The 12,031-nt window shown below is 40.3% G+C and overlaps 2 protein-coding genes across 3 annotated transcripts in view; one reads left to right on the forward strand and one right to left on the reverse strand.

Moving 5' to 3' along the window:
• Positions 1 to 104: 104 nt before the first annotated feature.
• On the reverse strand, positions 105 to 7,375 carry spg7 (SPG7 matrix AAA peptidase subunit, paraplegin). The gene is made up of 17 exons (XM_035682397.1): positions 7,157 to 7,375; positions 6,541 to 6,643; positions 6,349 to 6,441; positions 5,995 to 6,236; positions 5,751 to 5,890; positions 5,473 to 5,575; positions 5,249 to 5,374; positions 4,959 to 5,121; positions 4,477 to 4,650; positions 4,271 to 4,395; positions 3,798 to 3,900; positions 3,589 to 3,699; positions 3,396 to 3,511; positions 2,332 to 2,488; positions 1,753 to 1,916; positions 1,449 to 1,526; positions 105 to 1,308 (listed from the first exon to the last, which is right to left on the reverse strand). Exons 1-17 carry the CDS (start codon positions 7,373 to 7,375, stop codon positions 1,102 to 1,104), a joined length of 2,424 nt encoding a protein of 807 aa, XP_035538290.1. The 3' UTR covers positions 105 to 1,101.
• Positions 7,376 to 9,619: 2,244 nt separating this feature from the next.
• The window catches only part of ankrd11 (ankyrin repeat domain 11), a 93,219-nt gene continuing 90,807 nt past the window's right edge, over positions 9,620 to 12,031 (forward strand). For both annotated transcript variants that reach the window (XM_035682395.1, XM_035682396.1), the window contains exon 1: positions 9,620 to 10,074. The gene's annotated coding sequence lies outside the window, so the exon portion shown is untranslated. The remainder of the gene's footprint in view (positions 10,075 to 12,031) is intronic.

Raw genomic sequence — 12,031 nt, forward strand, 5'->3', positions numbered from 1 at the left:
AGTGTGTATTGTTCATTATCAAATAAGACCCTCTTCATAGGCGGCGCTAGGTTTACTCATAATTCATACATACACAAATACTACATAAAGAGGAAGACACAATATTTAAATAAAACTTTAATATTTCGCAACATCATCCTTTGTGGCTTCACATTCACTTCAACCAAAACACAGTCCCTAATGAAGACTTTTTCTCAAAGAAAACACAAACTAAATCTGTTAACTCAATCTGTATGTCTCGCGGTGAGAGAGGAACTACGGTGTGGGGAGTAATATCTGCAGCTTAATTATTAACGCTTTGATATTTCAGTCTTAAAGGGGTATTTCAAAATGTCTTTCTTAAACTCTTAAACTACACACTAAATGTCCACAGCAATCTACTACAATCTGTTATAATTCTTTACTGCAGCTCACTTGAATACCAAACACAATAATGTGGACATTAATGTGTTTGTGTAGATGTGAGTCCCCTGAATGAATGCAAATATATTTGGTGTAGAAAGTCTCTGAGAAAGTACAAGTAGCCCCTAGAGTCAACTGTTTTCAGTACAGAATGATTATGTTACAAATGGCTACCAGTTCCTTTGCCATGTCATTTACAGATGTGAAACAACATATATTGTCCAAAGTAATACTTGAATCCAAACCTGTACATGCTACAGTATGTCTGTATAAAAATGATCCCACATCAGTTTCAGGCATTAGCAAACAGAGTTTTGGAATTCTAGGACAGGGCATATAATTGTTGATTGCACATTCAGTAAATGCTGATTAGAGGGCTTTTTTAGGCTGTCTGCAGTTTAAGCTAGTTAGAGACATCCTGTTTAAACAGACTTATTTTTAGTGCTTCCGTGGCACAATAATACGGCTGTGCAGCAAGCACAAGCTAAAAATGATAGAATTCCTCCCAAAATAATAGTTCTCAAAGTTGCACTGGCTTGTCTGCATGGACTGCAGAAGTTTTTAAGAAACTTTGATGATTTCACTTTCAGGCATATAAAACTTCAAAGAGAAGGAATCAATGCCAGGTTTTATAAAATTCACTCAGCCCCTGATTAGCCCCAAAATGTAGCTGGAAAATCATTCTGAGACCATTTAAGATCAGACCATGTGTGGTTCCACGTCATCTTCTCTCTGTTTGCGGGGAGGTGGTTGAGGCTCGTCTTCTCCTGTGTCTTGTTTGTCCCTCTCCGCCTCCAACCAGCTCTGTGGGATGATCATCTTCTTGGGCCCGTAGGGTGGTGGACCCAGCAGGGCTTCGATGTCATCGTAGTTCACCACCTCACGCTCTAACAGCACATTGGCCAACTGGAAAGACAGACCCCAAAAAGTCGTGACTTATTAACACGAACTATAAACCAATGGTAATGCAGGAGTGCTAAGCCCAAGGATGGCAAAAGGTTACTGTGTAAATGCACAGAAAATGATCAAAGAAGGGAACAACTGACCAGTATCAGCTTGTCTCTGTTGTCCAGTAGTAGCTTCTCTGTGTGCCTGTATGCACGGGCTATCAACATCTTAGCCTCCTGAAAGAACAAGTGTTGTCAAATTCATACTACACATGAAACAACATTCATTGTGTTCGGTAAAGTTACCAGGGAGATGAGAAGTAGACCTATTTCAGAACACCTAATAACAATATGGCAAAAGCTAAAGAAAAAATCTAAACTTTAAGGTGATAACCAAATCATGTCAACATTCACAGCGTGCTGATGTGGGCTAACAGAGAACTAAACCAATTTTAGAACTCACGTGGTCCATTTGCTGCTGCAGGCCCTGGCTGAAAGGACGACGTCCAATGGCACCTTGCTCCTGCGTATCTGGGAATGAGACCTGGCCGACACTGTCACACATGCCGTACTGCTTCACCATAGAGTAGGCCACACGTGTCACCTTACGCAAGTCATCCTGAGCTCCTGGGGACACAGAGTGAGAATTAATAACACAAAGTTGTCCTGCACAGCATAGGAGAGTATTTATATTTGGATGTTCAGCAGTTTAGAGGTGAGTGATGATCTGAGTTACAAAAAACAGTTACAAAAAAACTATTCAATTTATCAAAATAATTAGCAACCAAATGTAAATTCAAAGGTCAAAATAATTAACTGACAAAACAACAACAAAAAAGAAAAAACTCCAAGAGCGATGAGATCATTGCACTTGTTCCCACTGCTGTTTCCTTTGTTTGATTCATTTTCTATATATATATAATAATAATTTGGTAAGATTGATATTGAGGGAGAATTTGAGCAATAGAATGCTCTGACCAAATTATTTGAAAGCAATCAGCAGGATTGAGTGTGCAGAAAATATACAATAGATGGAGCGTACCTGTTGTAACCTTGTTAAAGGTGATAGCCTCAGCTGTTCTTCCTCCCAGGGCCATACACATCCGCTCAAACAACTGTTCCTTAGTAAAAAGGTACTGGTCACGGGGTAGAATCTGGGCAAATCCCAGTGCTGCGTTAGTCCGTGGGGCAATGGACACCTGGAAAACACACCACATGATCCCTCTGTGATTTCAACATAAGAGTTGTTCAAAAAGCGAACTGAACGGAACTAAAAGGTGAAGCTTTGGTTCTTTTCTAAAATGACTATTTTAGTATTTTCAATGACTTTTTGTGTGTCCATCCATGTCGTAGGAAAAAAAATCGTGTCTATCTCACTGTGTATGATGTTTTTTGTTCAAGTCTATCATTTGATCAAGTCTTCCTAAACTTGCTTGGTGAACAGTATAAATAGACTTTTGGCCTCAGTGGTCCTTCTTCAAAATTCTGGCTTAATACTTTCTACTCATTAATAAATGCAGTGTGGCCTGGGTTGTTGGTGACCCATCTGGCAACCAATAACCATTAGGGTGTTAATTGAGTGCTAAACATTTAACACTTGGTTTTATGTCCTGGTCAGCCTAGTTTTGACACATAGTCTGACGTGTGAAAGTCCAATGGAGCAAATACTAGCAGAGGCAGACTAGCAGAGGAATGAGACCCATGATAATTTTTGTTTCTACCTTGAGATAATACACAGTTTTATATTAATCTCCAAAAAATATCAGTAAAGTGTAGAAATGGCAAATGACTAAGGCGATATTTGAATAAAGTGAAGAACTGTTGACACACAGCCTTGGTAGAAGATTGGTCCTGAGTCCCTTTTAAGTGATTTCCTTAGATATGGTGTCTGACTCAATTCTTTATTTTAATATACACTTAATCTCTGATCTCCAATAAAATTATAAATTATAAGCATCAATTAGGCGACACTATGGAAAGTGCCAAAACGTTGAACTATAGAATTAATCTGAATAAAACAAAATATGGCAGACATACAATTAAGGATGTAGTAAGCAAGTAATAGCCTACACTACATCGAGGATAAGACATACAAGAGTGTGTTACCTTCATGACTGCCTCTGTGTGCTCAAGTAGCCATCCCACTAAAGCATGTCCAGACTCATGGAAGGCAACCACCCTCTGCTCCTCTTTAGACAGGATCTTACTCTTCTTTACACTTCCTGAAGACACACAGATTTGTCAGATTCTGTCAACTGAGACATGTTCAATGTACGATTTTTTGTTTGCATCACTGTACCTGCTATTACTCTCTCCACTGCGTACTCAAAATTAAAGGTATCGATGGACTTGTGCCCCTCTCTGGCAGCATGCAGGGCAGCTTCGTTGCAAATGTTAGCAATGTCTGCACCTGCAGAGACAAAGTGAGTTGACAGAGATTTCACCATCACCAAACGAGGGAGTTACATGTCAGTAAACATCAACCAAACAGTAAGTATGTATATATACCACTGAAACCAGGGGTGAGCTCAGCCAGACGCAGAGAGTAGAAATTAGCTGGTTGGGTCAACTTCAAGATCTTCAGATGTTGCTCGTAAATCTCCTTCCTCTCCTGAGAGACAATTATTACAATAAAAATAAGACAGACAAGCAAACAAACTTTATAATATCAGGACAACTAACCACATTAACTGTGTAGCAGGTTTAGACAGAGTTTGTCAGAGAATATATAAAGGAACAGCTTAATAGGATACTAATTTGCAGAAAATTAGTAGCTACAAGGGGTGTAATGAAAATGTTCACATCATTCAGTATATTTTCAAAACAGCAAAAGTAAAGGCTGCATATCATCTAAGATTCTGAATTAAACTATGTCACAGTTCTTGACACAGTTAGGGTGATTGTTCAGGAGCAAATAAGCACAGAGCACAAAGTTTTTATCTACATCATTACAAAAACATCAAGTGTGGAAAAAAGACTACCTGTAGTGTGGGCAGATCTATAAAGATGTGCCTGTCCAGTCTGCCTGGTCTCATGAGGGCATTGTCCAAGATATCTGCTCGGTTAGTGGAAGCCAGGACAATGACATGGTCCGTTGTTCCCATTCCTGCAAAAGAAAAAGAGTGTTTCATTATTCTGTCTGAAAATCCCCCTCTGGTGACAACAAGCTACTCTGAAAGTGTCTCACCATCCATCTCTACCAGCAGCTGATTGAGGGTCTGCTCCTCTTCAGTATTGGAGAAACCTGACATGTTGGTGGAGCGCTTCTTTCCCACAGCATCAATCTCATCGATGTAGACGATGCAGGGCGCTCGGCCTCGAGCCTCCTTGAACAGACTCCTGACCCTAGCAGCACCCAGGCCTACACACAAACATAATATAAGTAACAACAAAACTGACGAGTGACATACAGCATCTAATATGTCTTCAGAAATTAACCTTCTCATAAGGCTGCCATATAATGCTGAGCAATGATGCTTAAAATCCAACATCACAAAATATTTCTTTACAGTAAATCTGCACTGTGATGGAGGAACAGACATTGATCTATCACAATATTGTCATAACCAATAATATCGAATGTCATATTGAACATCTGCATTTTTTTTATATATGTTGTTGGCTATATACCATATTAATTGCTGGTTAGCTGGAGCTATCTTTACATACCTCCAATGACCTCCACAAACTCAGAGCCAGCCATAGCCAGAAAGGGCACCTGGGCCTCAGTGGCTACAGCCTTAGCCAGAAGGGTCTTCCCACAGCCTGGAGGCCCAAGCAGTAATGCACCTTTGGGAACCTTGGCTCCCAGCTGAAGGTATCGTTCTGGATTCTGACAATAGATAACATCAATATGGTAAGCAATAGACTGCAATGGGGACATTCAAAGCATTTGTTATGGGAAATTTGGAAGGTAGATACATGGCTTACTGTATATCACTATGGATGTGGTTTCTTACCTTGAGGTAGTCAACAAACTCCTTTACCTCCATCTTGGCCTCATGCATGCCTGCTACATCTTTGAAACTCACACCTTTACCCGACTTGCTGTCCACAATGGTGAACTTGGCCATCTTCAGCTGATTCTGTTAAGTATGTTGTTAATATGCGAGTTAATTATTATTGGGACATAATAGGAACCCTAAATGTACACGTGGCAATGTTCCAATGTGGTCTCACTCACAAAAGCACTGAAGCCGCCCTCTCTGCCAACCATGCCTGCTAGTCGAAAGATATACCAGAGAATAGCCACACCGATGGCAGCCATCCCCAGAGCATAGACGGCACTGCAAAGTGAACAGATGAAAAAAAATTGAGTCTTAAATATGTTTTACTCTGATATATCATTTCACTCTGTGTAGAGATAGCATTCCTTCAGATTACTTTTTGAACCTTGGCAGGCACCTTATATATGGATTTCTCTGAATTTAAGGTCTGCTCTGAGAAAGGTCATGTTCTTACTTCCCAAAGAATCCAGTGCGTTTGTAGGACACCGGTATCCTGTCCTTGGTGTCAATATTCAGCTCCTCTTCAGCAGCTCTCAGCTTCTCCTCAAATTTGTCAATGTTGGCAACCTGCATTCTGTACATGAGCGCCAGCCTCTGCAAAGCAAGACACGTGGCAGGAAATGAGAGGTGAGCATGCACATCTGCAGTAAAAGTTCAGATGCTAATTGTGCGTTTGCATTCAATCGTGCACAACATACAGGTCTTCCAAAGATAACTGCTCCGGGGTGAAGGTAGATTTCTACAATGTCACTCTCAGGAACGACCTGCACACGTGACACCTCCCCCTTGGCCAACATCTCATTGACAAAGTCATTCCAAGAGATGTTACCACCGCTGGTATTAATGGAGTTCAGCAGGCTCATGATGAGCGCAATGATGAAGAGGGTCCGCAGGCGCTCCCGGTACATCCGGTCCTCCTGCTCACGACGTTTCTTCTCCTCTGAAAGATGAGGCGGATTACGGAAGAAGAGGAGAAAAAGAATCAGAGAAATAAATCAAGATCACAGCCAGATGTGGGGTGGTTATTGAATAGCCATGTGTTTATCGCTTACCTTCATCTTCCTCTGGAGTTTTTCCCTTTGGTCCATTACTTTTTTTATTTTTCTCTTGTTCAGGTTGAGGTGAACTGAAGAAGTCTGTTGCCCCTAAAATGAGAAATGTTTTAAATATGTAGCCATACATAAATCCATAGCATAAGTATAAGTAAGTATCATCTAATCATACTAAGGCTGATGAGTGTTTACCTAATAGATTTATCAAACCAACAGGGTTCCTCAGCAGGTTGCTTTTGATTAACTCTTTGCTAATTCCCACCATGTCAGGACCCACGGGTCTGTGAAGAAGCTCCTAAAATGGGAACATTGGGACAACATATATTGCTGTAACAAGAAATTAGACAAGAAGTAAAGACAATTGGTATATTTTGCACATGCATTGTAACTATGCAATGCATTTACAACCAAGCAAAAGCAGTAAAGTTATAAAAATAATAATTTAATTTCAACTATTTCCACTGTATAATGATCCTGGCTGCAGACTGAGAAACATAGGGTGGTGCTCTAAATACTTTTTCAAGTAGTCAGCCTTAGTTACTGACAATTTGGCTTAACAATCTAACTCCAAGCTCATGGAAACAGCTGACACTGTTTGTAAAAAAAAAAATATGTTTAAACACAAAATTAACTGAAGTTGCAATTTCATATTCAAATTCTGCTGAGTCAGGCTGAATCATGCCCTTTAAAGCAGATCTCATTGCTTTTTCTTCCCACATTTCACTCATAACTCACAGCACTAACAGTGAGCAATACCAAACACAAAGACGAGACAAATCATCACGTTTAGTGAATATTTGTGTCTTACCTGAATGAGTTTCTGTGGCTGACTTGTAAGTGTCCGCTCTGGTTGTGAAAGAAGCCTCTTTCTGACATTACCCCATCTGGACAGCACATTTTTAACACCATCGCTGGATATCGACTTGTTTGCCAATAAATGAGAGTTTCGCCTTGAGAGCGTCCACAATAAAGCTCTACTGTATTTCCTACAAAGGGCAGCACGGTGCTGCAACAACAACGCTGACATAGTGTCACTGAACGCACTACATTAACTTATTGTTTGCAATGCCATAGCTTTCAGCTTTCTAACACGCTAAAACCGTGTGTTATAACCCGTTTGTTTACCTCTACCTCTGTGTAGAGCTAGCTTGCTGTGTTATTCAACTGTGCAGCCGAGCAAAGATGTCAGCAACTGTTCACAAGCGCCCTTCCTGCGCACGGAAAAGACAGAAACAATAAAGAAAAGTAAGTATTTACTACGAATGATAGTTTATCGTCACTGTCTAATTATCACTGTAGTACAGGCTGCCATGAGTCTGAAGATTGACTAGCACAGATGAACACATCTCGTTGCCTTTGGAAACATCTTTGCGTTGCACTTTGAACTTCAACCTCTCCGTGTTCTTCAAGGTCTTACTGGTTGCGCAGATGTTTGCGCAGGTTGTATAATGTTAGCGCTGCAGTCTCCAGTCTAGCATAATATTACAGTCACTTATGGAGTCACTTAGATTACATTTTTTATTTGCTGCTAAATTCTGCCCAACACTGAAGGTGTGCAATGCAGCAAAGTAAAATCCTCATGTCTACTACAGTAGGAGACGCGCACTCACTGCGCATTATTCTTACTGTTGACATAAATAATATTAAGAAAGTTTGGGCCCAGGGCTTCTCTTGTGCTGAGTGACAGTTTTATGGGATACTGGTGTCCGTGTCTTATGTTACTGATTATTAAAAAAAAATAAAAATAAAAAACGCATAAAACATTGCAGATTTCCTATATGTAAGATGCACGGTACAACAATACAAGAACACAATATAAAGTCATTATATAATTATACCAAACACTGCTATACAATACAACCATTCCCTGGGTAGCGAGCAGTTTAAAAAAATCAAACAAAAAATAAAATCCATTTAAATAATTATCTATCAAGATAATAGTAGTAAAAAAAAAAGTATTTCACCTCCTCAAATGATTCTGCGTTAATATCAGAATATTATGCTCATCTGGATTTTATTGTAGTCTCTGAAACCTCTGAGGAAAACATATTTCGTGTGTTGACACTATAGGAGTACTCCAGCAGAGTGCGCTATCACTCTGGGTTGAGTAGGTCCAGCCAGCTTTAGCAAAAGGTATACATAATGAACATATTTTGTTGTCAGTTTAAGATCCAAGATCCCCCCCAAAAAACTATAACACGTTTTGAGATGGATCATGAATCTTGAAACTATGTGCCATGCTGCATCAACAGTGCAAATTATCACCTCAGCAAGTATTTTTAATGTTACTTTCTCCTCATTATCACCAGGCCGTGAAATCAACTGCAACTGGAATTACATAATTCAGACTGCTGCCCCTCACATCTCCATCGCTGCTGTAAATAATCACGGCAATATGATAAGCGACGTGTACAGGTCAGTTTGAGTGACCGATACATTAACCAATCACAGTAGAGACGTTTCCTTTGAGCCAATAGGAGCCTTCGTTTCATCCTTTGGCTTTACATCTTGACTGTGGGTGCGTCAGATTTGTTTACCAGCATGCTCCGCTTACCTGCCAGGGCTGTCTCCTCCGACCAATAACTTGTGTTTGAGGTCTGGGTCGGATCGATCCATTGAAACAACTTAAATCTTGATAAGCACCAAATATATGGTGAATACTAATGCTTGTGATTATACTTTTATAATTAGCGAGTCAGTCAATACCGGCATTAATAAATATATATACGTAATATACGTATATATATTTAATAATACTCACTTCACAAAATGATTAAAAATATTAAATATACGTTTTGCAGAAGACATCAATTTTTGCATTGTATATAACCTATGAAAAATCTAAATGTGTAAACAACGAGCCAAAAAAAAACAAAGTTTAAGGTTTTTAGAAATAAAATAAACAAAGTTTAAGGTTTCTAGAAATAAAACAAACTAAGTTTAAGGTTTCTAGAAATAGAATAAACAAAGTTATTCTAATAACTTTATAATAATAGTGTAAAGCGACAGTCAAAACGAGCGCACCCAATGTCTAGTACTCCATTTCCTTTTCTTGGTCTCCAACTATATAATGGAGTGTGCTCGCCTGCGTTTGAAACTGCGCACCGTGGTCAGCCACTTTGGAGCCCTGCTTGTATTGGTTCTGAAGCGAGGGCAGGATGCTGTGTAGATCCAAAATGGCGTCAGTTTCCTCCCGTGCGGTGACGGTATCCGCCCACAGCGCCAGAGCCAATCAGGACGCGCGTTTCATTCCCGAAGCGTTTCCGTCGTCAGCTTCCGAACACACTGAAGTCAAAGGCCGCTCGAAAACCGCTCGAATGGGTTGGCGGAGAGGATTAAAGCGACACAAAATATGATCTTTTGATGGTTTACGTTCACCCAAGCAAGCCTACCGTTGTACAAATGGAGTGTCAAAGCTTCGTAGTTTGTGGCGAAGATGAAATAGCTGCGCTGTAAACGAGTTTTCGTGGATATTTTATTGTTTTTTTTTTTCTGTGGACGTAGGACGCTCTGCACGGTTTTAACAAGCTAGCGCTAGCCTCGATTCCGGTGAGCTGCTTTTGAGCTGCGATGGTCGTCGAGAGTTTATGCGGATGTCTCCTGACCAGTCTGTACTGAACCCACGGCAACAAATGGGACCATCCAGCATCGGCCGAAAACATCGCGGCGTAGACTAAACATTAAAGATTCAGATTACTATTTGAAATTGTGGAAATTCAGTCAGAGGTAAGTTGCATTTGACGTTACTGGCCCTGCACTGCTAACGCGTCAACAACAACAAACTGACTCCTGCTGCCGCCGTGGTTAACGCGGGTTGTTGTGTGTTGCGACAAAGGTCAACTAGTAATACCTTCATTTGGTTAGGCTTTTTTTTTAATGCATGGAAGTGCTTAAAGTGTGCTCCGTGGTTGTATATTCATATACTGTACCCTGTTTTCACTGGAGGGCTTTTTTAGCACGCTGCTCTGCTTCTTGAGCCTCTCTTTGGTTATGTTTAGCTGTGATCATTTGGTCAAAAACAGGCATTCATTGCGTGTATTGCACATTCAGGTAACGGAGCTATTTTAAGTTGTTTTAGCATACCTAATTAAGCTGTGGTGAATTATTGCCCATGTGTGATGGGACTGCCACACAACGGTGTGTTGATATTTTTAAAATTATATTGAAATGTTTTGAGTATGCAGATTAACACGACGTAGGGCATGTGGTTTAAAAGGCTTGTTTTGGAAGCAAAGATGAATGAACTTCTTCTACAGTAAGTTTTAGAGTAATGCTGGGTTTAACTTTGTTGCATACTCAGGATTAGCAGTGATGGGCACTTGCAACAGGGAGTGCAATGATACCGCCTTAATGATTTTTAATTTATAGCAAAACTACTGTATCTGCATTCCCAGTTTAGTGTGCACACCGTCGTAATATTCCTGTCATGAAGCACTGTGTCTTGTCCATTTGTTGGCCTTTTCCAGCATTAAAGCAAAAAAGGATGTGCTTGCACGTCTGTCTACAAGGAAAGCAACAAATGAGATGGTCAGAAATAAAACTCACGCAGAGGATGTGTGTGTTTTATGGGACTATTAAGTGAACCGTGCTTTAAAATGCCCACTGGCTATCTGGACTTATCAGGAAGAGTCTGTGTACAATCAGTAGACTTACAGCTGGCTGTGGTGATAGATAAGTGTCACAATTGCCTGAGTTAGTTCAGTGGTGTGCCTGTGTTTTCTGTGTTAAATAACGTGTGTTGGGGGGGAATAACATGGGGGTGTTTTGAGATGAGCTGTGAAGGGAACAGAATATGGAGGAGAAGCTCTCCACTTTGGTGCAGTACCAATGCTGAGGAAAACACTGCAGTGCCGCTGGTGGTGTTTTCCACCAAGATAGTGAGAGTGTTTTAGCTTGTTGGGGCGTTCGTGTTGACTACACTGCAGAGGCAGTGATGCATATCTCTGTCTCCCTCGAGCTTGCGTAGGTCCTATTTCTCTGTGCTATAGTTAAAGCCTCGATTCAAAAGGTATCCTATGTCCTGTTCTAACATTAAGATTGTGATGTGTGGGATTTAGATGTAAACCAGGCCTTCATGCAGAATTCTTACCACATTTCTATCTCCCATACGTTACCACATATCACTTATTTGTTTACATTGACAGTGTAAGATAACTCGTATATAGAAAGAAGATCTTATTGAAGCTAAAGTTTCTCCTGAACATATAAAGTGTAGTTATTGTGTCACTGGGTCTCAGTCAGTTTGATGCGTGTTGTTTTTTTTTGCTCTTTGAAATTATGTGTCTGTTATGTAGTGGACACTTTTCTGTCTTAGTCCTCTCGTTTTGGACTCAAATACTAGTGTTAAATTCTTTTTATAGTACTGCAGTGGACTAAGTAGCCAGTGTGTTGAAATGTCAGGCCGATGTTTACAGTTCATGCAGCATATGTTTATGCTTAGTACCGATAATAACAAATACCAGTCTTATTAAAACATTAAAGAATTTTAAGTCAAAATATGTCTTGTCATTAGTAAGGATAAGTGCCGTGTTATTTGAAACTCGTGAACCCCCCATCCCATCTGTTTGCCATTGGTGATGGCTAGATTTCACCTCTTTCTAGTAGTAGTGGTAGTAGTACCCGAGAATTAAACCTTGCCCTCTGCCTGCAACAGGAAATGGAGTTCTGCTTGGGTCAGAAAGGC

The sequence above is a fragment of the Morone saxatilis genome, unplaced genomic scaffold, assembly GCF_004916995.1.
Source record: "Morone saxatilis isolate NCDOM2014 unplaced genomic scaffold, NCSU_SB_2.0 Contig11, whole genome shotgun sequence".
NCBI classification, from domain to species: Eukaryota; Metazoa; Chordata; class Actinopteri; family Moronidae; genus Morone; species Morone saxatilis.

Coding starts and splice junctions, on each gene's coding strand:
- spg7 (XM_035682397.1), bottom strand. CDS start 7,375: ATGTCAGCGTTGTTGTTGCAGCACCGTGCTGCCCTTTGTAGGAAATAC. Junction 5,576..5,750: donor CGCACTGGATTCTTTGGGAA/GTAAGAACATGA, acceptor TTCACTTTGCAG/TGCCGTCTATGCTCTGGGGA. Junction 3,700..3,797: donor GCTCACCCCTGGTTTCAGTG/GTATATATACAT, acceptor TTGTCTCTGCAG/GTGCAGACATTGCTAACATT.